The sequence below is a fragment of the Penicillium rubens genome (assembly GCF_028828025.1).
Source record: "Penicillium rubens strain IBT 27055 chromosome Unknown utg000004l_segment0_segment0, whole genome shotgun sequence".
NCBI lineage: Eukaryota > Fungi > Ascomycota > Eurotiomycetes > Eurotiales > Aspergillaceae > Penicillium > Penicillium rubens.
Window position 1 is genome coordinate 74,055 of NW_026890602.1, and position 22,060 is coordinate 96,114.

Here is a 22,060-nt window from a genome sequence, read left to right on the forward strand (position 1 = left end):
TGCAGTAGTAGTGTAGAAAGGTGTGGCGCAGATAGGTCTTCGAGTCCATCTCCCCCACATTCGAAATACGTCCGACCCAATGTCATCACTGATCGACTTCTGCCTGACGTTTTTACCTCTCTCATTTTATTTTTTTGTCTCTTTTTACCCCCAAGGCTGACTCTTGATTTCTGCTTTCTGTTTCTTCGTGCTCATTTCTGCCTCCCAGCCTCTCTCCCTTCTCCCTCTCTCTCGTCCTATCAGTCTATCAGTCCCTCGCCTTGTGGTTCCTCGGAAACCCCACCCTCGGTACGGAAGTCAGCCGCTCGCGTCATCCACGGTTCATTCTCCCCTTTTTGTTGTGAAATCCGGTGATACTTCCAGATGTCTCGGTATGATGACTATCGCTCGTCGACAGGGACCCTGGACTCTCGCGGTCGATACGATCGATACTCACGGGGTCCCCCCGTGGCCGAACGACCCCGCCATGCCGAAGAGCGCTTTGAAGCACGTCTCCGTGAGGAAGACCGATATGGACCCCCTGCGCGCGCACCCGGGAGACTCTATGAGGATGACCATCTAGACCACCCATCCCCTGCCATGTCTCTTGTGGCGCATGACCGGCGTCGGCGCCGTGATGACAGTCCCTCATTCCGTCGCCCCCAACTCATTAGACGGCAGTCGTCCTTGGACACCTTCGACCGCATACCGCGGCGCAAGATGGAACACTTCGATGCCCGAGACCGACCCCGCGCTCCCCGTGTACCTGTCGTTGCTCCGCCTCGTCGCCATCTCTCTCCGGGCCGTTATCGTGAGCGAGAAGTCTATGAGGATATTAGGATTGCCGAGCCCGACTACTACGGTGATGAAGAGTTCAGAGACGTTCGTGATCGAGATATGGTGGACCGTCGGCGCCGCTCTAGCAGTACTGTTCGCAGACATCATGAAGAGAAGCCTTACCCGCGCAAAGGGAAGACCCGTGTCCCTCGTCACCTTGCTCATATTCACGCCATCATGGATCTAGGGTATCCGTTCAAGGAAGAGGTTGGTCTGTCTTCCAATAGTACTCTAGTCTGTTGCTGACCTTAAGTAGGATGATGTTATCGTCATTCAAAAGGCATTATCGAAGGCGCAGATCGACGAAGTACTTACCTTGAGCCGCGAGTTCAGGCGGCCTTCGCCCGTGGAAAGTGAGTTTGCACTCACGCCCGCATTCCCAATTCCTCGTGAGGAAGCGTGATACTAATTAGCGAGCAGCCGAATACATCGGGTTGTCCTCGTCTCCCCCCATGAGGGAACGGCCACGCGAGCGGGTGACGACAGAACACTTGCGTGTCGAAGCTTCTCCCCGCACGAGCCAGGCGTTCATCGTAGAATCATCACCTTCCCGACACAGATCACGATCGCGCCATCATATGGACCAATATGAGGAGTTTGTCGAGAGGCCGCGAGTACACGGAGTCTCTCGGCGACGCGCTGTATCAGTCAATGACCGTGGGCCTCATCTATTGTCTCCCGTGCAGTACATCGAGGAGCGAGACTCGGATCCTGCTCGGACGGGTTCAATGGTTCTTGTTCGTCCACGGGAGAGCGACCACGACATGAGCGATTACATCCGCAGTCTAGAAGAGGAGACCAGACTTCTTCGTCTGGAGAGGCAGGGTGGGATTGAGATCACTCGGCAACGCGAAACAGATATCATTGACGATAAAGGTAATCAGGAGGAGGTTACTGAGATTCGGAGGCAGGAGCGTTCAGGTATGACGCCACAAATTACTCTATGCTTTCGATTATTCTGACCTTCCCTAGAACCCAACTCTCGCATCATGCGTGCTATGATGGCCACTCTGACCTGACCTGGCTTCGATACTACCGAGGCACTTTCCTGATTTTTGAAGCAGAGACTTACGACGCCATGATTTTAATTTGTTTCCAGTGACTCCAGGTTCTGGATGGGGATTTCCAGATGTTTTCTATGTATCTTTTCAGTCAATTTGCAGATTATTCCTAGGGCCAGCATTGGAGACTTGACAATTTATAATCACAGGAGGCTGCTCCTGAGATGGATGAGATTGACATAACATCTGGGGGCCGTCAAGTATAAGTGTACTAGTAGAAAACATTGAAGGAAGATCGGAGATGATACAAACGAGTTGATACGTGGCGCAAGTGAGGCGGTGCAAGGTCGAGGCTCCCGCCCGCATAACACATGTGGTGATACCCCATCATCACTCCCATCCATTTCTCGTTACTCTCTCCTCGTTTTTCTTCTAACTAAAAAAAAATTACCAAAATACACCGATCATGGATCGAATGCAGGCATTCGGAAAGAACTTCAGGTGAGTACACCGTCATAGCCCCCCCTTCCATCTCGTCGACCCTATTCTACCCCCTCGGCTTGTGACCGGTCGCTTTACTAACATCTTCTTGCCTTGTGGTTTTCTGACGGACAGTGCGAGCTTCACGCCTTTTGCGCAGCGTACCCAGCAAATGATCAAGGAGCAGCTGGGCCAGGCCGAGGACAAGACCCAGCTCCCCGATGAATACATCAAGCTCGAGAAGCGCGTCGATGCGCTGAAACTTGTCCACCAGAAGCTGTTGCAGGTTACGTGAGTAATCTTCGTTGCTTTCTGCGCTATGGATGGCTCTCTTACAGGTGTTAACCGGCGCCCCCTCTCGCGAACAGCTCCCAATACTCCAACGAGGCCTACGACTACCCTCCCAACATCCGCGAATCCTTCAATGACCTAGGCCGGACTATCAACGAGAAGGTCCAGCTCCTGTCCCAGGCAGGCTCTCCCGCCGAGGCACAAGCTGCCCTGGCAGCCCCGCCTTCCGCAAAGCCCCAACCCAAGACCTTCAACCACGCGATCGCCCGTGCCTCCCTGGCCGGCTCCCAGACGCTCGCGCAGAGCACCGAGGGCGAGGACCCGCTTGCCACTGCATTGGAGAAGTATGCTCTGGCCGAGGAGCAGGTTGGCGAGGCTCGTCTGGCCCAGGATGCTCAGATCCAGTCCCGCTTCCTGGCCGGCTGGAATACCACCCTCAACACCAACTTGATGTTCGCTGCTAAGGCGCGCAAGAATGTGGAGAACGCCCGCTTGATGCTTGACTCCATCAAGGCTAGCAAAAAGGCCGGCGCCCACGGCGACCTAGATAACCTGAGCGAGGATGCCCGAGCGGAGATCGAGCAGGCCGAAGATGAGTTTGTTGGCCAGACTGAGGAAGCTGTGAGCGTGATGAAAAACGTATGCTCCCGTTATCTTTCTTTTCTTTTCTTTTGTTTTTCGCCCTCCGAAATCCGTTCCGTGGTACTAACATCGCTTGCAACAGGTCCTTGATACCCCCGAGCCCCTGCGCAACCTGGCCGATCTGATCGCCGCTCAACTCGAGTTCCACAAGAAGTCATACGAGATTCTCAGCGAGCTTGCTCCAACTGTAGATGCACTGCAGGTCGAGCAGGAAGTAAGTTCTCGGTGATGCTCGTTCTACATGTCCATTACATCTAACCACGGTTTTTTTTCTTAGGCCAGCTACCGCAAAATTCGTGAGGGCGCTTAAGCGTTGTTTTGAAATGCCATGTTTCTTTTGTTATCCTTCTGCCTGGCTTCGTATTTTGTCTGTTACTCCGAGCCATGGCCTTGTGTTTTGTATTTAAGCTGCTTTGCTTCTGCCAAGCCCGACAGATCATTGAGTCTGGGTTTTTGGATTATAAAGAATTTCCATAAAAGCAGTATTGTAGAGCAGATGTAGAGCAGATGCCACCTTCATTCAAATGTATGGTTGATCGTATCGATGTCATATGGATCCACCGCCCGCCAATTCTGCCTCAGGCAGGCCAGCTCCAGGAGCTCCGGCATCAAGATACTCCAACTCGCCAGCTCGCCTTTTTCAGCTCGCAACACACTTGACAGTCGCATATTTCCGGAGAATTACCCCTGGATATTTGATCACTCGAATACGTACCGAAGACTCATCAACCCCGCCTTCATTGTGCCACGCTGCACCGGACAATCGATTACTTGTCCGTCCACCTGCGCCATCAAAGGATCCGGGCATTCGATAGCACTCGTCCAGAGAACTTATACCACCAAGCAAAGGCTGCCTCCTCTGAGCTCTCCATCCTAGCTCGCCCACTCCCCGCCCACTCTCCGCCCACACCAACATTCGTGTAAGGCACCAAGCGATCTCCACCCTGGGCTGTGCTTTACTCCGACGAACCAAGAGAATAACAAAATACTGAAGAAATGGCAAACGGGTATGTTTCCCCTTCTCTTGGCCCGGGATAAACAATGTATACCTATCTATAGCCGGTCAATGATCACCTGGTTATGGGTTCGCGTCGTTTAATCTATATCGCCACGCCCTGATCTCCCGATACTCTGTCGACAAGTTTACAAAAATACAGTCGCTAACATGAAATTTAATAGCTGGAGCCTGGTCATTGGCCTGGTTATTATCGTCGCCCTTTCGACGGCAGCGTGGTTCCTAAGCCCGAAGGGCGATAACCAAACGTGAGTCCATGCTTCGCTCTGTGTACGCTGGGTGTCGAGCCCAGGGGCCATTCCTTTTAAAGTTGCAAACCCTTGAGAATACTGACTCTGCTGTCCTCAGTCTCTTCCGCAGCACGCTCATCCTTACCTTCGTTTCCTGTTACTTGATGTGGGGTATGTTAGTTGTTACCTGTTGTCCCTATCCACCTATCCCCGTGATATGTGTACTACATGAAATATACTCTAACATACTCAATATAGCAATCGTCTTCCTCTCGCAGTGGCACCCTCTTATCGCACCAAAGCGCTCAGACATCAGACCTGATCGCGTACCGCAATAAAGGCATTCCTCTTACTGGTTTGTTGGGTTTTGCGTCAATTCTGTCAACTGACAATTCGGGATCCTGTCGTGATATATTGTCTCGTCTTACCCTGTCATGGGATAACACAAGATGAAGTCAAGTTTATCTCATCTCACGCTGCGACGCTTGTGGTCCGGACAGGAATGAAGACTGCTTTTTCCGTCTCTGTGCTTAGACTAGGTAGCGGGCTACTTGTGGAATTGGTATGTATTGCGAGCCTGTGTGGGTTTATAGCTGCTTCATGGTTTTGTATGGCTCTTCCCTAGATGGCCTTTTCGGGGTAGCATTTTATTTTATGTTTTTGGTTTGATTCGGTTTTTGCTCTGTAGTTGCTGCTCGGTTTCTTTGGTCATGGAAAGTACATATTCATACCCTTTTAGGCCATTTACTACATCTAGTCGAATTATTGCCTACGACTATGTCATGGACAAGTACCCCCAATGTCGACCAAGGGATTTTCGCTCCGTAGAGTACACAGGCCTTGTGATATGGCCACTTGATGGACGCTGGTAAAGCTAGGTGGAATTAATTTTTGTATAAGTACAAGTTATCTGAATCACTCCTAACCGACTCCCACAGCACCGAGAATCACCCTCTGCACTGCCCACCGGACGATTTGGCCCGCAACAGCAACCGCAACAGCACGCAGATACCCACAGCCAAGTAAGATATACAATGCCTCAATATTACTCAGAAGTACTAGGTGCGTATCCACAACACCAAGAGAAAGCAACGAAGCAAGCAAATCAAAAAGTCCCGTCAGATAACTAGTCGGCGTGGAAGTTCGAAGCGAAGCAGCCGTGGCAGCCAGCCACGATTCCAGGAACGAAGAAGAACGAGCCAAATCCGGCGGCGGAGTCGGTATAGCTGCTTTGGCGGAGATGAGAGAAGAGGTTTGCGTGGCTGTGGCGAACAGGCTCTGGTGCACCGCGCTCGACATTGCAGCCGGCTGCGTCGAGGCCCGGATCTGTGCTGCTGAGGGACTGTGCGCTGGGATGTCGGAGAGGCTGCCGCTCCCGTCTGCGCCCCAGATTACCAGCAGGATGGGGAAGAGCTTTGCGCAGCTGCTGACTAGCAGGGCGGTGCTGATCGCTGCTGGGCTTGCGGCTGTTGGAGGGGGTAGGGGCTGGATGTTCTGCAGCGGGGCTGTTGATGCCCGGCGCAGGGGTGGTGCAGGTCGAGGCGGTGGCCCCATTGACGACGTGCCTTGCGGTGGTGGGGAGAGGTCGGTTGGGGAGGCGACCTCGCTGTATGAGCTAGGGGTTGGAGTTGGGCAAAGTAGGCTGGCGGAATGACTGGCGGGGTTCTGGGTGTGTGGGTTTACCGGCAATCCGGATGGCGAGGGTTGTGTCGTTGGCGTGGGGGGGCCGGAGGGGAGGAGGGTGGCATCTCCAGTAGACTTTCTGCTAGGATTGGTGTTGGCATTGCTGCTGCTATCTGGTCCGCTATATCTGCGCGACTTCGGGACCAGGATTGAGGCCAAAAGGCGCACGGTGAGGTGATGCGCGAGAGTTGCGGCTGCATTCAAACTGAGGAAGAAGAGGTATTGGATAATGATAGGGGCGCGTGACAGGAAGGTTGTTGCGAGGGATGGGTCCTTCTCGATGCGTGCCCAGGTCAGGTAGACGTCGAAGAGAAGCAGAAGAACCCCAAGGCGGATTATGGATCGCTAAAAGGTGACTTTATCAGTAATTGGCTCACAGTTGTTTAACGTAGTGTACCCACATCGAACTGGTTGTCGTCTCGCCCGAGCCGATTGAAGAGGAGATGTCGGTATACCTGTTTTCGGGATAAGTTAGCCAGGTGGCGTCCCTCTGGGATATGTACAATGCGGTTATACCTGGGGCTTGATTAGCACCAAGTCAATGAAGAGCACAACAAAGTCATATTCGACATATTTGTCGGCAAACCGCTGGCACCGCGGGCATTGCGTTAGTCGCACACCCTTGCCTTGGGACCTGTCATCGGCACGACTGTAGGCGCTGTACAGGTGAGAGACCGGATAGGAGCACTCGATGCAAATAGGCATCGCGTCACATCCAAGGATCTTTCGGGATGTACGAGAGTCTCGATAGTCTCCTATCAGGATATTGAAGGCGGTGAAGCCAATATCGGAGGATACCTAGGTATACCTCCAGGGCTATGAAGTATGACCTGAAGCTGCAACGTAAGGAACTACCTAGGTAGAGCATACCTACTAGAGGTAGGCAATTCTCCGGGGAACCAGTCATAATACTGGAAAGGAAATAGAGACAAAAAAAGCAAAAAAAAAGAAACTCCGATAGGGGGAATCGAACCCCCGGCTGCCGTGTGAGAGACGGCGATGTTAGCCACTACACCATATCGGATACTGGATGTAGATTGTGTCTGGTTTGTGTATCACAGTCCCAGTTTAACGTGGTCGGTTGCTCTGCGCTCCTGTGCGTGGTAGTATATAACCCTCGACCTCCTCCCTCCAACCTAGGGTGAGCCTTGGAATCATTGGAGGAGATGTCTTGATTGGCCGCGAAGGCGTGTTCTATCTAAAATTGGGACCTCGCCTCTGTCTGCCTCGTGAGCTAACTGTTCACTATGACATTCACTCTATAAATTTGGATAGACGGCCCGCGAGTTCGCAGTTCTCGCAAACCCACTAAGTCCCAAGATCCAAGCAATAGCTTCTCCTCGCGCTCCCCACGTAAAGAACAATCAAAACGCTAGCCCTGACCTACTACGGTGCGTTTTGAGGAGCGGTATCTGCGGAATCAGACGCATGCATCCTGCCAATATCCAAATCACGGTGGCGATTCAACCCTAATGCATTATGGGAATGATTCGATGCTACTATTCTACAAACGTAATATCATAAACGAAGAAATTGTACAACATGAGGCCGGAGACGCGAGGAAACACGGCATGACTAGCTCGGTCTTGTCAATGTATTCTGTTGCATATCATTAATGCATATAGGCAGACTAAGATCTAGTGATAGATAATGTCAACGTTTGTATATATTGTAAATGTTTCCCGTGCGCTTCTCCTGAGAACTTTTGCCGGCTGCTTCTACCGCTGATATGGTTCGGGACTACTGTTATCCCGATGAAAAGTACTTTTGTTACTTTTATGTGACCTGTCCCTAATAGCTGCCCAGGTGGTTTCGATACTGTCCCCCCATATTTTTCCATTCACTACCAGCAATTTATGTTATCTAAAAGGTGCTGAAAATTTCTATCCTCCTCAAACCATCTTCTCATTCATTTCTCTCAAAATGCCTATATGTAAACCTTACGACGATGTTGCCTGGGCAATAAGCACCCAGATCTGGAAGGACTGGCCAGAACTTCTTCGCACTGATGAGGACATCTACAATGATATCGGAATCATTCTTTCTGAAGAGTTTAGCGACCTTCAATGGGAACTTTTCGAATTCCTCTCCACTGGTGGTTTCAATGTCTGTTTCAAGATGAATTTTACCAATAACTTTTGCGCTGTCATACGGTTCCCACTGCCGGGTGCTGTGATGTTACCCGAAGAAAAAGTTCGCAACGAAGTCTCTGCTATGCAATTTATTTTGGAGAAAACCGCAGACCAAATGCCCATTCGAGTGCCCTCTGTCTTTCGCTCGGTAGAGACAAAAGAGAGTACTTCAGACCTGGGGCCTTTGATCATAATGAACTATATCCAACACAAAGAAAGTATGAGTGATCTTCTTGAGGCCCCGGGACGCGAAGCAGGAGAAAATCCTGTACTTAATCCAGGCCTTGAGCTGGTTAGGCTGGAATCTCTCTACAAAGAACTAGCCAAGATTTCTCTTTCGCTGGCGACACTTTCTTTGAGCCGGATAGGATCCCTGCACAAGAATAACAATTCTATATGGGAATCATCATGTCGGCCGTTATCCTACTCTATGAACGAAATTGTTCAGTTAGGGACGCTCCCTCGATCAGAATTACCGACTACCACATATGACAAAGCTTCATCATACTTTGAAGCCCTGGCGGAGTTGCATCTTTCACACCTCAAAAGCCAAAGGAATGAGGCAGATATTGAGGCAGATATTGACATTGATGTCTTAGCGGATACTTTCCGGCGCAGATTTGTTGCTAGATTTCTCTTCCGAAAACTGGTTCGAAACCCGGAGCAAAGGCGGCAATGGATTTTGCATGATAATGGCCCATTCCCAGTATGGTGTGACGATTTTCGACCTGAAAATGTACTTATTGATGAAACCGAGAAAGTTATTGGAGTCGTGGATTGGGAGTTTACCTATACTGCTCCGGTTGAATTTACTTATGCACCACCTTGGTGGCTGCTTCTTAAAAAGCCAGAAGATTGGCCTGGGGGCCTAGATGAATGGTGTGCAGAGTATGAGAAACCACTTCAGACGTTTCTTGGGGCAATGCGGAAATGCGAGGACGAGGCAATTCAGAACAAACAGCTACTTCAGAGCCAGCGGCTGTCTAGTCAGATGCGGGACAGCTGGCAGAGTGGAAACTTTTGGATCATGTACGCTGCAAGGCACAATTTTGCTTTCGATGCCATATATTGGGAAAAGATTGATCAGCGGTTCTTTGGGAAGACAGAAATTGCAGACGACAATAATCGTGATGTATGGCGCAAGAGGCTTCATCTCTTAGAACATGGAGAGAAGAAGCTTATGGAGGAATACGTGGCTTTGAAGCTCAAAGAGAGGAGCATAGGGCGTCTCACTTGGGATCCAGATGAGTACACTGTGGGATGGATTCAACGAATGAAGGAGATCAGATGGAAGGAGATGGAGAGGGAAGAGAAGGAAAGGGTAGAGAGGGAGAGGATGGAGATCTGTGCTGAATCGTAAATAAGACCTAGGCCTGAGCTATGATGCTACCGAGAGCATGCCTCTCCTTCGATACTTTATAGTTTAAAGCTCTCAAAGCCTCTGAAGAATTAGTTGACGCTTCAACGTAGTGCGATGAAAGTCGATGATCAAAGCACATCCGAGCTCTTCGCTCCAGAGGATGTTCTCTGGCCGGAGATCTTCATAAATGTGTGCACTCGATCAAGTAGCTTGCTTTGTTCTTTAATGGCATTACCGTGTTGTTCCAGAGGCTTGTATTATTCTGATCATTCTGACCGAGAAAGCGGGGCTCCAAAAGGAAAGCTCATCAGATCGGTGGAGCACAAGAAACTCATTATTGGTTGGGGGCTGGAGGATGCAAACAGCCCCCCAAACTTAGACAAAAGTTGTACCTTTCTTGATGCATCAAGCGTTTAAGCCTAAGCTAAGCCTAAGCGTATTAGGTCTTAGAATTTTGACCTCCTAGGTTCAACACCGTTGGTCTCTATTTGTACGTTGTTCAATATATGTGGTAAGCTATTATCCTCCTGCAGCCTTAATATTCCTTTATATATAAGCACTATGGTTGGTGCGCAACATTACCTAGTACCTACATCCTACCTACATATGTATGTACATACCTACCTACCTAGGTACATATGTAGGTACGCAGCAATAAGATTCGGTCCGGGCCGGTAACGTAATGTTTTGTAATGCTGCCATTCAAAGTTAAATTCTCCTACCCACAAAAACCATAAAAGGGTAATTCTTTGATAAAATACGGTATTTTTAAGAGTGCATGCGACGGGTACAGTGACGCAGCAAAAGATCTAACACCCCCTTTTGCCCCACATGTATACCGCCTTCCTATACTATCTACACCGCCATAATTTCGCGCTAATGGGAGCTCATCTATCTATAAGCATCGGCCTGATCTTATTTATATAGGGAATAATGATATGCCAAAGGCTATTTCAGTCAAAACTGCAGCATACATGGCATAGGTTAAATCTGGATCATATGAGGCATCTCTCTGAGACGATACCGCACCGGGTGGAGGCTCCTATTGAGAGCTAGGGTGGTATACACCATAATAGATTTCACTAGTATGAATTCGTGGAGCTTTTATACTGGCAGAAATTTATGTAATCAAGGGGGTGTGGGGCTAGGGTGCTAGATTTTTTGCTGCGTCACTGTACATATGTTGTAGTTCCCCACCTATATTTTACTCAACCGTGCGAATTGCTCCTTTTACTATGATCATCGGGTTAGCAGAAATTCCGAGGTCGCATTCATTTTCAGCTACTTGGTATTTTAACCTTCCATTCCAAATCTCAACTTACCGATCAATACTAGTAATGTGGATAGACGTCTATGTCTGTACATATGTGGTAATCAATATGTTAGATGGAAGAACATGCATACAAAACAAGAGAATATAGAGTTTGAACCATCCGGATGGTTCCATGAGTTCTCACATGTTGAGATTGATATCACAATGACACTTTCAACCTTATTGTTCATAAGTCACAGTCCGCGCCTTACTGTTTAAGCTTCTGTTGCCTTACACATGATATCTTTCGTTGATCAAATTGGCCTTATTATGGATGGAGAATCGCCAGACTGAGAGAGAGAAAAAAAGCCGGAATGCAGTGCTACACTTTAACCTCGCACTGCGTATCTTGTGAATGGAAAATACGCACTGACTATCCTTGGATGGCATTGTATCGAGCCAGTAAGTCCGCAACTAGGCAGACAAGGTTTCTTCACTAGACTCAACGCCTATAGTTTATTTAACGCCAGAGGGAACGCAACTGTCCAGCATTTCTGAAGTCGGATCAGAGGAACTCGAAGAAGGGGACAGCACCCCTGATAGCGACCTTGAACTCGGCCCTTGGTGGAGTATGGCCAATAGCAAGCCAGCCACAGCTTTCTTGATTCATTCTTGCTGTTGGTCTCTATTGATCCGGCATTTTGCAAACGATGAGGTCGATCTAGACAGACTTTTTGAAGTCTGCAGGAACAGATCCGCTTCAAGAACAGCGGAAGGCGTACACGATTTTGACTCACTTTGGTCAAGCCTCCAGCATCCACTCATAAGGCCGATTATCCGAGGCATTGGAGATGACACTAAACAACTATCAAAAATTCAGCGTTTAAACATAGGCGCGAGCAACAGTACATTTCTTGGACCTGACTGCTTCGGCCGGCTCCCCATAGAGATACGACTTGAAATCGCGGCCTACCTTTCCACTGCCGATTTCCTCGGCCTTCGACTTGTATCCCGAGCGATGGTACCTGTTTTCTCGCTACAATCATTCTGGAGGACGAGATTTCGAGTAAATGGAGACCGTGGATTTCTGAATTGTCTAACGGATGATCGCGGGAAACAGAAGAACTGGCGATCGATATACCATTGTACAGCAAGAATTGAACAAGCATATCTCCACGTCTGGTCTGTGCGTCGACAGTGGAGAAATAATTGTTGGCTAAGGGACAGGTACTCAATGACACAAGCCCTAAGCGGCCAAACTGAGTTTGAAGACAACTCGCTCGATGAGGTAGCCTGGAAAGAGGCTGCAGCAGAGATTCGCTGCGATAGAATTCCGAAACGGTTGTGGAGAGACGGGTTTAAGTGCAAATGTCGCCAGGAAGAGCCAATTCCCGTGTCGCACACAGCTTTGTTACATGACCTTGTTATAGGCATGACGGTGTTCATCTTACATGAAGGAACGACAAGAGGAAGGAGGTCTCACATCATTGGATTTGATCTGATAAGTGCAGATGCGGAAATCCCGAATATCACACTTGGGCACCGGCTACCAGGAAGCCAAGTAACAATCGACTTCTATGGCCGACATCTGCGAGGATTCGGAATAGTCACTGGTAATAGTGGAATCCGTGCCTTACGCCCAGTCTTCGACAGCGGAACTATCACAAGTTGGATAGGTGACTCGGAACAAGATGAGATGACCATGCAACTTATTCTGAAGGATGATGTCAAAGCTATTTCGGCGAAGTTCGATGTAAGTCATTTCCCCTGAGCCCCGCATATACGCAAAGGGTAACATAAATCAGTATTGCAAGATGATTTCTCTATCCATAGCATAGGGGGCCTAGGTTTTGGATCACTTTCTGAGACTAATTTACTGGCGTGCTTTACTTTGCAACAGGACAATATCGCTACACACAATTAAACCATTAGCCGGATCACCACATCGCGAGTTACATAATTTTACCATATATTTGGAAGGTTGCTCCATACTTTCGTTAACAATAGCTATGTACCTAGCTATGTTGTACATGTAGTCATAACATCCTATAGAAGTGACACGCCGCCTAATACGGCGTATTGGTAATTCAGGTAGCATCCATCCATGGATGGATCTTCAATGTTTTCTGCCCGCCAAATGACAACATTTGAAGCAATAAGGCATGAATCAGGCCAAAACTGGGCCATCCCATCCGGGTCCCCTTATACACCTTTTCTTGTGGAATACTCATGGATAGACAATGTCATTTGACGTCAGGGGTCAAACGGGATAATCGTTTCAATGCCACGTTTAAACCGTCGCCTCTAAGACGCGGTAATTATTGTTTGACTTGGATCCTTACTCTTCTCTATTCTTCTCTTTTCTCCTTCTACACTCAGCATTCTTTTCCCATCGGCATAGGACCGGTGGTCACCTTTTGGATCTTTTACCTCCGTCGGTCCAAGCGACTGTTTGGCACCTCGGATATCAAGTGGAGGGAGCAAGGGAGCAACCAGGATGGCCACCACCCGAAAGCCATCGTCCTTGACCGACCTCCCACTTGAGCTATTATGGATGATCTCTGAGCACTTATCATCAGTTGATCTTGCTTGTCTCGCCTTAGGGAACCGTTATCTGCTACATTCCTTTGGTGGAACTGCTTTTAAGAACTTCTCAAACTGCCGCACCGGAAACCCCACGGATGACGCACGTATCAAGCTGTTATCTCGGCTTTCTTACGACCTACCGCAGTAGCGTCTCTGCTTTATTTGCCGTCAACTTCATTGTGGAAAAAGGCTGGGCTGCCAAGCTGCTATCATCCTATGGTCAACCACCGCACAGATGCCTTAGATTATACCAATTGGAACCTTATAAGACATCTACCCCTCGCTCACCACCCATCATATACCTTTTACAAATTTCACTTTGTGCATCTACAGCTTGCCATGAGAAGGTTTTACTATGGACCGGAGTTTGGAATCCCCGTTGAGTCATTACTCTACACAGAGATAAAAGCGAACCGATTCAGATCTAAAGGCCCGCCCTTACTACAACCCCCTATCAACAAGACACCAGAAGGGGATACCCAAGAAGACATGATAGCGCTATTCTCTGCTGAAGCTCGAATTTGCTCTACGCCTCCGGCTCTATATATGCGGAGGCAAGACATAGCGGTAGTAACCCGACAAAATCTACCACGGATATGGCCATGCCGCGAAAACGGACCTATGAAAGTCTGTAAGCATATCCACACTTTTGACCCGGGCTTCAGCGATATCTTAGCCTCTCAAATTAGGCGTTATTGCTCTACCACAAGCCCCAAAGTCCTAGCCGACTAAGGGAGTTGTGATAAATGTAATACCTCTTGGCAGTTGGAGCTTCGAACCCTGGATGAAACTCATGCAAGCCTCACTCTTACCCCGTGGATAGACCTAGGACCGGGGTTAAGCATAGAAGATCCTCAGTGGAAGTATCGTCTTGATAATGTACCTAAGTCGTCTTCAGCAAAACACGAAATAGTGGACTCTCGCCTACGGTTCGAAAGGGAGTCTATTCAGGCTAGGTGTCCGAATGCTCTATCCGAGGATGAGATGTATTACCGGAATGTCGCTTTGCTAGAAGGGAAGGCATACCAAACGGTGATGACTCCAGTGTACAGTGGAATCTACATATTGCACGGACAAGCAGAAGCAAAGACAAGTCCTTCTCGCTGTATCATTCTGTGAGAAAAGCAAGCTGGGGTGTCCAATGTTTGTTTAGTTCCTAAGAATATCATCACTGTAAAGCTCACCCACGTTCGTTCCTTCCCTGCTGTGATACTTCTCAATCGGGAAAGGCCAACTCCTATGAAAAGACACCTTTTACAAACAATTTCGAGCAGTTAGCATCCATCGGATCAGCGTATAGACTATGTATCATAATCAAAGAGTCGTATTCGGTGCGTATAGAACAATATATACAATATCGACAGTCATTGTTGGCAGACGCTTTTCTGCATGCCTAATGCTCAGAAACAAAGATACCGGCCATACCCATGCCCTATTCGAAGAGATTAATATCTGACATCAGGGTCATGATGATCGGAGGTAACTTACAGTGCCCACGCACATCGAAGTCACGGCGACTCGCTTATCCTGTCGACGTAGCTCAGACAGAGCAGTGACAACCTGGCGTGCGCCAGTGGCGCCCAGAGGGTGACCAAAAGCACTTTGAGATATTAGTATGGTATCAATCAAATTTGGTCGAAGAAACTCTTACATAGCACCACCACGCGGGTTCACCTTGGATTCATCCAAGCCCAGCTTGTTGACGCAGTACACACCCTGTAATGAAGTATGTTAGTCTTGCAAAGTAAATAGTCACTACTTTGTAAACTTACCATTGAAGAAAAGGCCTCGTTAATCTCAAAAATATCAATGTCATCCTTGCTCAAGTTGAACTTGCTCAGGATTTTGGGAATGGCAAGGGATGGGCCAATACCCATTATTCTGGGTTCCAGACCAGAAACGGTAGCGCCACAGAACTTGGCAACGATGGGTTGGCCAAGCTGCTGGGCGCGCGAGCGCTTCATCAGAACCAGCGCAGCAGCACCATCAGTAATTTGACTGGCGTTACCGCCGGTGGTAGCGCTAGGGGCCCACTGGGGGAAGGCAGCGCGGACCTTGCCGAGGGACTCGGGGGTAGTACCGTAGCGGATGCCGTCGTCACGGACCACGACAATATCCTTGACCTCGCCGGTCTTGGGGTCCTTAATTTGAGTCCTGACGGGGACGATCTCGTCCTCCAGCCAGCCGGCCTTCTGGGCGCGCTCAGCTTTCTGGAAACTGTTGGCAGCGAATCTGTCATGTTGCTCGCGCGAGATGTTGAACTGGTTCGCCACATTCTCCGATGTTTGGCCCATGGGTTGGGAGTTCTGCGATGCGATCGGGTGCTTGGTGATGCGCTCGGACATTTCGGGGGCGCCGCCGTCGGCGTTCTTGCTCATGCTCTCGGCTCCCACGGCCACACCGACATCGATGGATCCTGCGATGATTTGGTTGGCGATGTTTTGCACGGCCAGTAGACCGGACGAGCAGAATCGGTTGGCGATGGAGGCAGCTGCTGTTACGGGGTAGCCTGCTGCCAGCACGGCGGAACGGGCGACATATGCGGAGCCGGGGCAGAGGACATTGCCAACACAGACATCTTCAACGAGGTTGGGGTCAAGGTTGGACTTCTCGCGAACGGTCTGTTTTGATACATTAGTTACTGAGACTTGTTCCCAATGGGGGAGAAAAAAATACCGTGAGAAGTGAGATGAGGAGATCATCCACGGTGGTATCCTTCAATCCACCTTTGCGGGCTTTGGTGAGCGGCGTCCGGGCCAAGTAAGTGATGACCTGCCAATTGATTAATATTAATCCAAGGCGCAAGGAGTTGTGTAAAGCAGCAAAGCAGTAACATACCACGTCATCTGGGTTCTTGGCTAGAATCTTTTGGCGGGCCGAGCCAGGAGCCAGCTGGTTGGCGACGGAGTTCAGACGTTGTTGTGGTGAAGACATTGTAGATGAAGAAGACAACTTGAAAAAGATAAGACTGGTTCTAATCTCTTTTTGATCTCTTTAATGTCTTCAAATGTTTCAAGCTAAAAGAAATGAACCGCGGCTTCTCCAGGTTTCCTCCACGCCGAACCGAGTGGAAGTACCGAGACCTTCGGAGGTCACTCAGTGTATGATACGGTAATTGGCCGTTCCTCGGCTTGTCATGGGAGATGGTGATTGGTAGATTGGGGTATTGAAGAGGTTTCATGGGCCCACATGTACATTGGCTTCAAATATCTGTATATCTGTATATTTGAATATTTGAATTTCATCGCGATGGGAGTAAATCGACAGATGGAGAATTCCATACTCTGTCCTTCAACTACATATTGAATCTAATATGTTGATGTGGCCTCATCTTTCAAGAACAATTCCGACGTGGAAGAGCTATTGACCAAAACTGGGGAAAAAGCCCAACCGGGGGCAATATGGGGGATTTCCCGTAAACAGACTCCACTACGGGTGATGGCCAATGTAAAAAGGCCTAGGGAATTGCCTCTGTTTATGAACGGCAGATCGAGTCTGGCTAACTTCCGTCAGAGTCCCCGAGGCCTGGCGATCTTTATATCTGCCCAGTTTCGGAGAGGTTCTAAATTTCCATCACAACAGAGAGAATAGACGATACCCGTTGCAGAAGAACCACTCATTTCGTCGAGACATTGAATCCTTACTGAATTGACAAGAAGCCTCGACTGAATATATCTCAAGCTTCTCTGTCGCGATGGACATTTTATCCGAAGTCGGTGCGCCTGCTGTAGCTATGGCATCGGCCTTGTCGGTGGCCGCCGGCGCTTATCTGAACGCGAAGCTTGCCATTGCCACTGATTTGCGAACAATCCACAGCGACAAGGCTGCCGCAAAGCGGTTAAGTGAGCGCATCGCTAAGCTCGATGGCTCAACAACCATCTACAAGATGCTCGAGCGGGCGGTGGAAGTGGAAGGACGAGCTACCACAGATGCGCTCTGGTTTGAGCAGAAGACCTGGTCGTATGGCCAATTGAAAGATTGTTAGTATCGCTCCTCCATCGAAGAGGAAATATCACCTAGGTACATCTGATTGCTGATACGACTGTTTGCAGTGGTCGACAGAATGGCTGCTCTTTTGAAGAGTCGTGATATCAATCCCGGTGATACAGTGGGTGTCTTTACCACCAACTCACCGGAGATGGTCATGACCGTATACGCTCTATCAAAACTGGGCGCTGTGGCAGCGATGATCAATACCAACCTGCGAGGTTTGTGGATCATCCAATTCCAACCCAGGGGAATAGACTGTTGACACTAGTGACAGACGATACTTTCACCCATTGCGTCAACGTCTCCGGCTCCAAATTGATCATCTCAACCGCAGACCTGTGTCAACACGTCTGCGTCGACCTACCACACTTCACACTCAGCCTGGGTTCATTCGAAGGTGCCGAAGCAGGCGCAATTGAGCCCATCACTTCTGGAACCCTCCAGCAATTCTCCCCATTAGGACTTGCAGCAGCCAAGCGTAGCCCAAAGGACCTCTCCCTCCTGATCTACACATCAGGAACAACCGGGAAACCCAAAGCCTGCGCGATCCGCAACATGCTCACTCTAATCACCTCCAACCCACACTCGGCAGATGTAAGCAACCACTCAAAGTACCACCCATTCCGCGTGTATTCCCCTCTACCATTATTCCACGGTACAGCCTTCTTCACCGGCCTTTGTGCCGCCATCGGAAACGGAGGCACATTATGCCTTGGACGTAAATTCTCCGCCTCGAAATTCTGGAAGGAAGTGCACGATTCAGGTGCAACCCGCATCCTATACATCGGCGAGCTATGCCGGTACCTTCTCGCGACACCGCCATCACCCTACGACCAGGACCACAAGTGCATTGTGGCAAGCGGTAACGGGCTGCGCGGGGAGATCTGGGAGAAGTTCCGTGAGCGCTTCAACGTCCCTGAGATCCGCGAGTTCTACCGCTCAACCGAGGGAGTTGCCAAATTCGACAACCACGGTGTTGGAGCTTGGGGCGCTGGCAAGGTCGGGTTTTCTGGGCCTATCCGCCGGTTCTTGGAAGATGACACTTTCATCGTCAAGTACGATACTAACACCGAGATGCCGTACCGGGATCCTGCCACTGGGTTCTGTGTGAGGGCTGCGCTTGGACAGGAGGGAGAGGCAATTGGTCGCGTCCGGGACCGCGGTATGCTGATTGAGTATCTGGGTAATGAGGGTGCGACGGAAGAGAAGCTTCTGCGTGATGTGTTCCAGAAGGGAGATCTGTTCCAGCGGACTGGTGATCTGGTTGTTCAAGATGAATCTGGGTGGGTGAGGTTCCAGGACCGGGTTGGTGACACTTTCCGGTGGAAGGGTGAGAACGTTAGTGCGGGTGAGATTCGGGACCATATTTGCCGGATTGAGGGTGTGCATGATGCTGTGGTATATGGTGTGAAGCTAAGCGGGTATGTCTCGAGGCTGTCTTTCTCTCTTTTGTTCGGCAAGATTGGATTGCTGACGGTCTATACTAGGTATGATGGTCAAGCTGGAGCCGCTGGTATTACACTAGAGTCACCAGAGGTTGAGACTGAGTTGATGTCGACCTTATGCAAGGCGCTCAAGAAGAAGGGTGTTCCTTCATACGCTCTGCCTCGACTGGTTCGACTCACTGAGAAGTAAGCATTCCCTTGATTGCGATAATTTGGCCGCGCTGCTAATCAAGCGTAATCTGCAGGGTTGCTACAGGTGTCACTTTCAAGCAGGCTAAAGGTGATTTAGCGAAGAAGGGCTGGAATCCTCGCCAGGACTCGGGCGGCGATATTTTGTACTGGTTGAACGGCACAAAGTATCAGAAGCTGGAAGAGCAAAGTTGGGCGGAGATTGAGAGTGGTAAAGCCAAAATCTGAGCCTGCACTCTTTATAATGTACTCAATGGTTCCAAGGTTGTTCCTCTTGTTCTAGGATATCCTGAGTACATATGTAGGCCAGACAATAAACGCCGTTGTAGATATGTTAGAACGATGAGGTCTAGTTGGATCCACCCGAATGGGTCTACAACATCCAAGGAGGAAACCATAGTGGAGGGCTTTCTTGGAGCCTGGAATGTATGTTTCATAAATGAGATAACTGATCCCTGGCATGTCTGCTCTGATCTGACGGCATTCGGATGTCGATCATTATCGTTGATAAGGATTAAGGACCTGGAGTATAGTGGGTCAGATCAAACTCCCCCACTTGTGTTAAATGTTAGCATAAGATGAATATTCTCGTCGAACATGAAAGAATTCGAATAGAAATACAATTTCCCATAGCAGGGATTTCTTTCCTCACATGCAGGTACATGAGTCGTAGAACCACAGAGCGACAGAAACGGTATAGATCTGCCCCTGGGATCACGTGTGGAGGCGTCATCAAGTGACATCTCTTTCTCCTCACAACCTTTATCTCAGCCTCTGAATCCCCAACTCCATACCCCTTCTGAACCTTGAACGCACTCTTTTGGTGCTACTTGACTGCACATACCTGAGATATCCACCATCTGCGTCCATTTTCCCGAACTACAACTATCATAGGCATGAAGTTCTTATCAGCCGCCAGCCTCTTGGTTCTTACCGCTCCTCTTGCAAATGCAGCCGCATTATCTATCTTCGATCCCACGCAGGCTTCACTGAAGGCGAACGACAATGAGAAGTACCCAGTCAAGGGTGAAAACCCCCTGCAGTATTGTGCCAAGCCAGACAACTACAAACTCGAGATCGAGTCGGTGGATCTGGCACCCAACCCGCCTCTACCGTACGTCGTCCACGAAGAGTATTATCTAAACGTAGTAGATTCCGATAGCTAACCTCTCGGTGATAACAGAGGACAGACGTTAACAATCTCCGCCAAAGGTACCTTGCTCGAGAGAATCGAGAAGGGCGCTACCGTGAACCTGGAAGTGAAGTGGGGTCTCATCACTTTGATCAAGCAGACCGTGGACCTCTGTGATGAGCTCAAAAATGTGGACCTGGAGTGTCCCCTAGAGAAGGGCGAGATGGTTCTGACGAAGGAAGTGGACTTGCCCAAGCAGATCCCACCGGTACGCTGTTTTTTTTTTTTTTTACAATCGTCTCAGAGTAAACCAAACAGCTAACGTCCTTTTTACAGGGCAAATACTCCGTTCTTGCTGATGTGTACAACAAGGAGCAGAACCAAGTCACTTGCCTCAAGGCCGATGACATCGTGTTTCACTTTTGATCCTGTCTATTTTGGACATTGCTTTGCATCCACTCACCAGGTGGCTTCTCTCGATTTGCTAAACTGTCAACGTCATTAGCTTATGTGCTTGACTCGGGGGCCAAACATCCGCAATGCTCTTTTCCACGCCCTTCTTATGACTACTTCAACATTCGCATCTGTTGTTTCGAGTTCTATAACGCTTTGCAGTACTTTCGGATATCATTTGGACTTTCTCATTTTTACGCTTTTCGCATCTGTTATTCTTTTACAATCGTCTGTATAAACCGCGAGTACGGCACTAAAGCTTGACGGCCACATGTCTGTGGCTGTCACATACAATCACGTCATCTCCACTGACCACCCAACATATGTTAAATCGTAGAGCCGGGAAGAGAATATATGTAAAGGGGTATACGAACTCATATGAGTTCTCAGTTGCATTGGGTATCTTCCCTCTCTGATATTTCCATGTTCTCTTCCCGACTATACTCAAACGCTGAGATCCTCAGGTGATGTTTAAATCCTGGAGGCGGAACGGCGAAACCAACTCGCCATTTCCCGGCTAAATGACAAAGACAAAGATTCATGTAAAACAAGTCTACTCTCCAAACAGACGACGCACGCGTTTAAGAACGCTGTCCTTCTCCGGGTCGTAGGGGTGGTCTTTGCTGGGAATTTCGAGGACAGCCGGGAAAGGATCGGCGAATGCGTCGACGCTATGGCGGATGCGTTCTGCGATCTGAGGTTGCGGCACCCGTTAGTGAACATGTACGCAATGGGATGGGACGCTGTAAATATCTAGCGCAAGATACGAGGAAGCAACTAACGTGCTGGTTAATCAAGAGCACAGCAATGTCTTTCCTCTCCTGGGTGAAGTTCTGGAACGCCCGTTCGATCTCCGAGGTCTCGGTTTTGGAATCAACGACAAGGAAGTTTCTCTGGGAGTCTGGTGGTTCGGTGACATGCTGTAAGAAGAGCCAGTAAGTTAGGGTGGCTTTTCATATAAATGTCATGGAGATGTGACGTAGATGGGGTAGTGAACAGTTCATACCCCGACACCTGCGAGCAAAAGACCAGTAACGGAGCTGGGTTATAGGTTGAGCTAGGTCAGCTGGGCACAACCTTTTCGAGGACGAGCAATTTGTAGGAAGGGTCTTTACTCTTCATCACCAATGACAGCAAGGAATTGCCGCTCCTGGGGTACCGAGTTAGCGATCGGAGGGGTCATTCCATTGAATCGATGTCAAGTACCTTGGATGTTGCGGCCGATGCCGCCATGATGAGGGGAAATAAATGAAAGGGCTGAGATTTGCGAGACACACAGTCTTCGAACTGGAAGTTCGAGATAGATCAGGTAAATGACAGATCTGGTCCAGCTGTCCGTTGATCACCGTGGTTATCGCCGGGA

General features: G+C 49.2%; 10 protein-coding genes across 10 annotated transcripts; 7 read left to right on the forward strand and 3 right to left on the reverse strand.

The window, feature by feature from the left end:
- Positions 1-363: 363 nt before the first annotated feature.
- Positions 364-1,835, forward strand: N7525_009976 (uncharacterized protein; the record flags this gene model as incomplete). The annotated part of the gene is made up of 4 exons (XM_002560216.1): positions 364-1,023; positions 1,073-1,169; positions 1,237-1,737; positions 1,789-1,835. 4 exons carry the CDS (start codon positions 364-366, stop codon positions 1,833-1,835), a joined length of 1,305 nt encoding a protein of 434 aa, XP_002560262.1.
- A 448-nt stretch (positions 1,836-2,283) lies between these two features.
- On the forward strand, positions 2,284-3,540 carry N7525_009977 (BAR domain-containing protein; the record flags this gene model as incomplete). The annotated part of the gene is made up of 5 exons (XM_002560217.1): positions 2,284-2,318; positions 2,433-2,588; positions 2,666-3,227; positions 3,313-3,444; positions 3,508-3,540. 5 exons carry the CDS (start codon positions 2,284-2,286, stop codon positions 3,538-3,540), a joined length of 918 nt encoding a protein of 305 aa, XP_002560263.1.
- Positions 3,541-4,226: 686 nt separating this feature from the next.
- On the forward strand, positions 4,227-4,813 carry N7525_009978 (uncharacterized protein; the record flags this gene model as incomplete). The annotated part of the gene is made up of 4 exons (XM_061214924.1): positions 4,227-4,237; positions 4,410-4,493; positions 4,594-4,646; positions 4,734-4,813. 4 exons carry the CDS (start codon positions 4,227-4,229, stop codon positions 4,811-4,813), a joined length of 228 nt encoding a protein of 75 aa, XP_061067436.1.
- A 583-nt stretch (positions 4,814-5,396) lies between these two features.
- Positions 5,397-7,065, reverse strand: N7525_009979 (sterol homeostasis protein ARV1; the record flags this gene model as incomplete). The annotated part of the gene is made up of 4 exons (XM_002560219.2): positions 5,397-6,503; positions 6,560-6,613; positions 6,675-6,956; positions 7,033-7,065. The coding sequence occupies 4 exons, from the start codon at positions 7,063-7,065 to the stop codon at positions 5,397-5,399; spliced, it is 1,476 nt and encodes a 491-aa protein (XP_002560265.2).
- Positions 7,066-8,081: 1,016 nt separating this feature from the next.
- Positions 8,082-9,650, forward strand: N7525_009980 (uncharacterized protein; the record flags this gene model as incomplete). Its single annotated transcript, XM_002560220.1, has 1 exon — positions 8,082-9,650. The coding sequence occupies one exon, from the start codon at positions 8,082-8,084 to the stop codon at positions 9,648-9,650; it is 1,569 nt and encodes a 522-aa protein (XP_002560266.1).
- A 2,486-nt stretch (positions 9,651-12,136) lies between these two features.
- On the forward strand, positions 12,137-12,826 carry N7525_009981 (uncharacterized protein; the record flags this gene model as incomplete). The annotated part of the gene is made up of 2 exons (XM_061214925.1): positions 12,137-12,655; positions 12,803-12,826. The coding sequence occupies 2 exons, from the start codon at positions 12,137-12,139 to the stop codon at positions 12,824-12,826; spliced, it is 543 nt and encodes a 180-aa protein (XP_061067437.1).
- A 2,055-nt stretch (positions 12,827-14,881) lies between these two features.
- On the reverse strand, positions 14,882-16,422 carry N7525_009982 (putative peroxisomal 3-ketoacyl-coA thiolase (Kat1); the record flags this gene model as incomplete). Its single annotated transcript, XM_002560222.1, has 6 exons — positions 14,882-14,920; positions 14,977-15,088; positions 15,140-15,204; positions 15,261-16,109; positions 16,165-16,260; positions 16,327-16,422. The coding sequence occupies 6 exons, from the start codon at positions 16,420-16,422 to the stop codon at positions 14,882-14,884; spliced, it is 1,257 nt and encodes a 418-aa protein (XP_002560268.1).
- Positions 16,423-17,182: 760 nt separating this feature from the next.
- On the forward strand, positions 17,183-19,340 carry N7525_009983 (putative bifunctional fatty acid transporter/acyl-CoA synthetase (FAT1); the record flags this gene model as incomplete). The annotated part of the gene is made up of 5 exons (XM_002560223.1): positions 17,183-17,468; positions 17,541-17,696; positions 17,753-18,899; positions 18,966-19,109; positions 19,169-19,340. The coding sequence occupies 5 exons, from the start codon at positions 17,183-17,185 to the stop codon at positions 19,338-19,340; spliced, it is 1,905 nt and encodes a 634-aa protein (XP_002560269.1).
- A 668-nt stretch (positions 19,341-20,008) lies between these two features.
- On the forward strand, positions 20,009-20,670 carry N7525_009984 (ML domain-containing protein; the record flags this gene model as incomplete). The annotated part of the gene is made up of 3 exons (XM_002560224.1): positions 20,009-20,226; positions 20,296-20,512; positions 20,581-20,670. 3 exons carry the CDS (start codon positions 20,009-20,011, stop codon positions 20,668-20,670), a joined length of 525 nt encoding a protein of 174 aa, XP_002560270.1.
- Positions 20,671-21,250: 580 nt separating this feature from the next.
- Positions 21,251-21,930, reverse strand: N7525_009985 (H(+)-transporting V1 sector ATPase subunit F; the record flags this gene model as incomplete). Its single annotated transcript, XM_061214926.1, has 5 exons — positions 21,251-21,391; positions 21,480-21,617; positions 21,704-21,737; positions 21,813-21,847; positions 21,904-21,930. The coding sequence occupies 5 exons, from the start codon at positions 21,928-21,930 to the stop codon at positions 21,251-21,253; spliced, it is 375 nt and encodes a 124-aa protein (XP_061067438.1).
- Between the last annotated feature and the right edge of the window lie 130 nt (positions 21,931-22,060).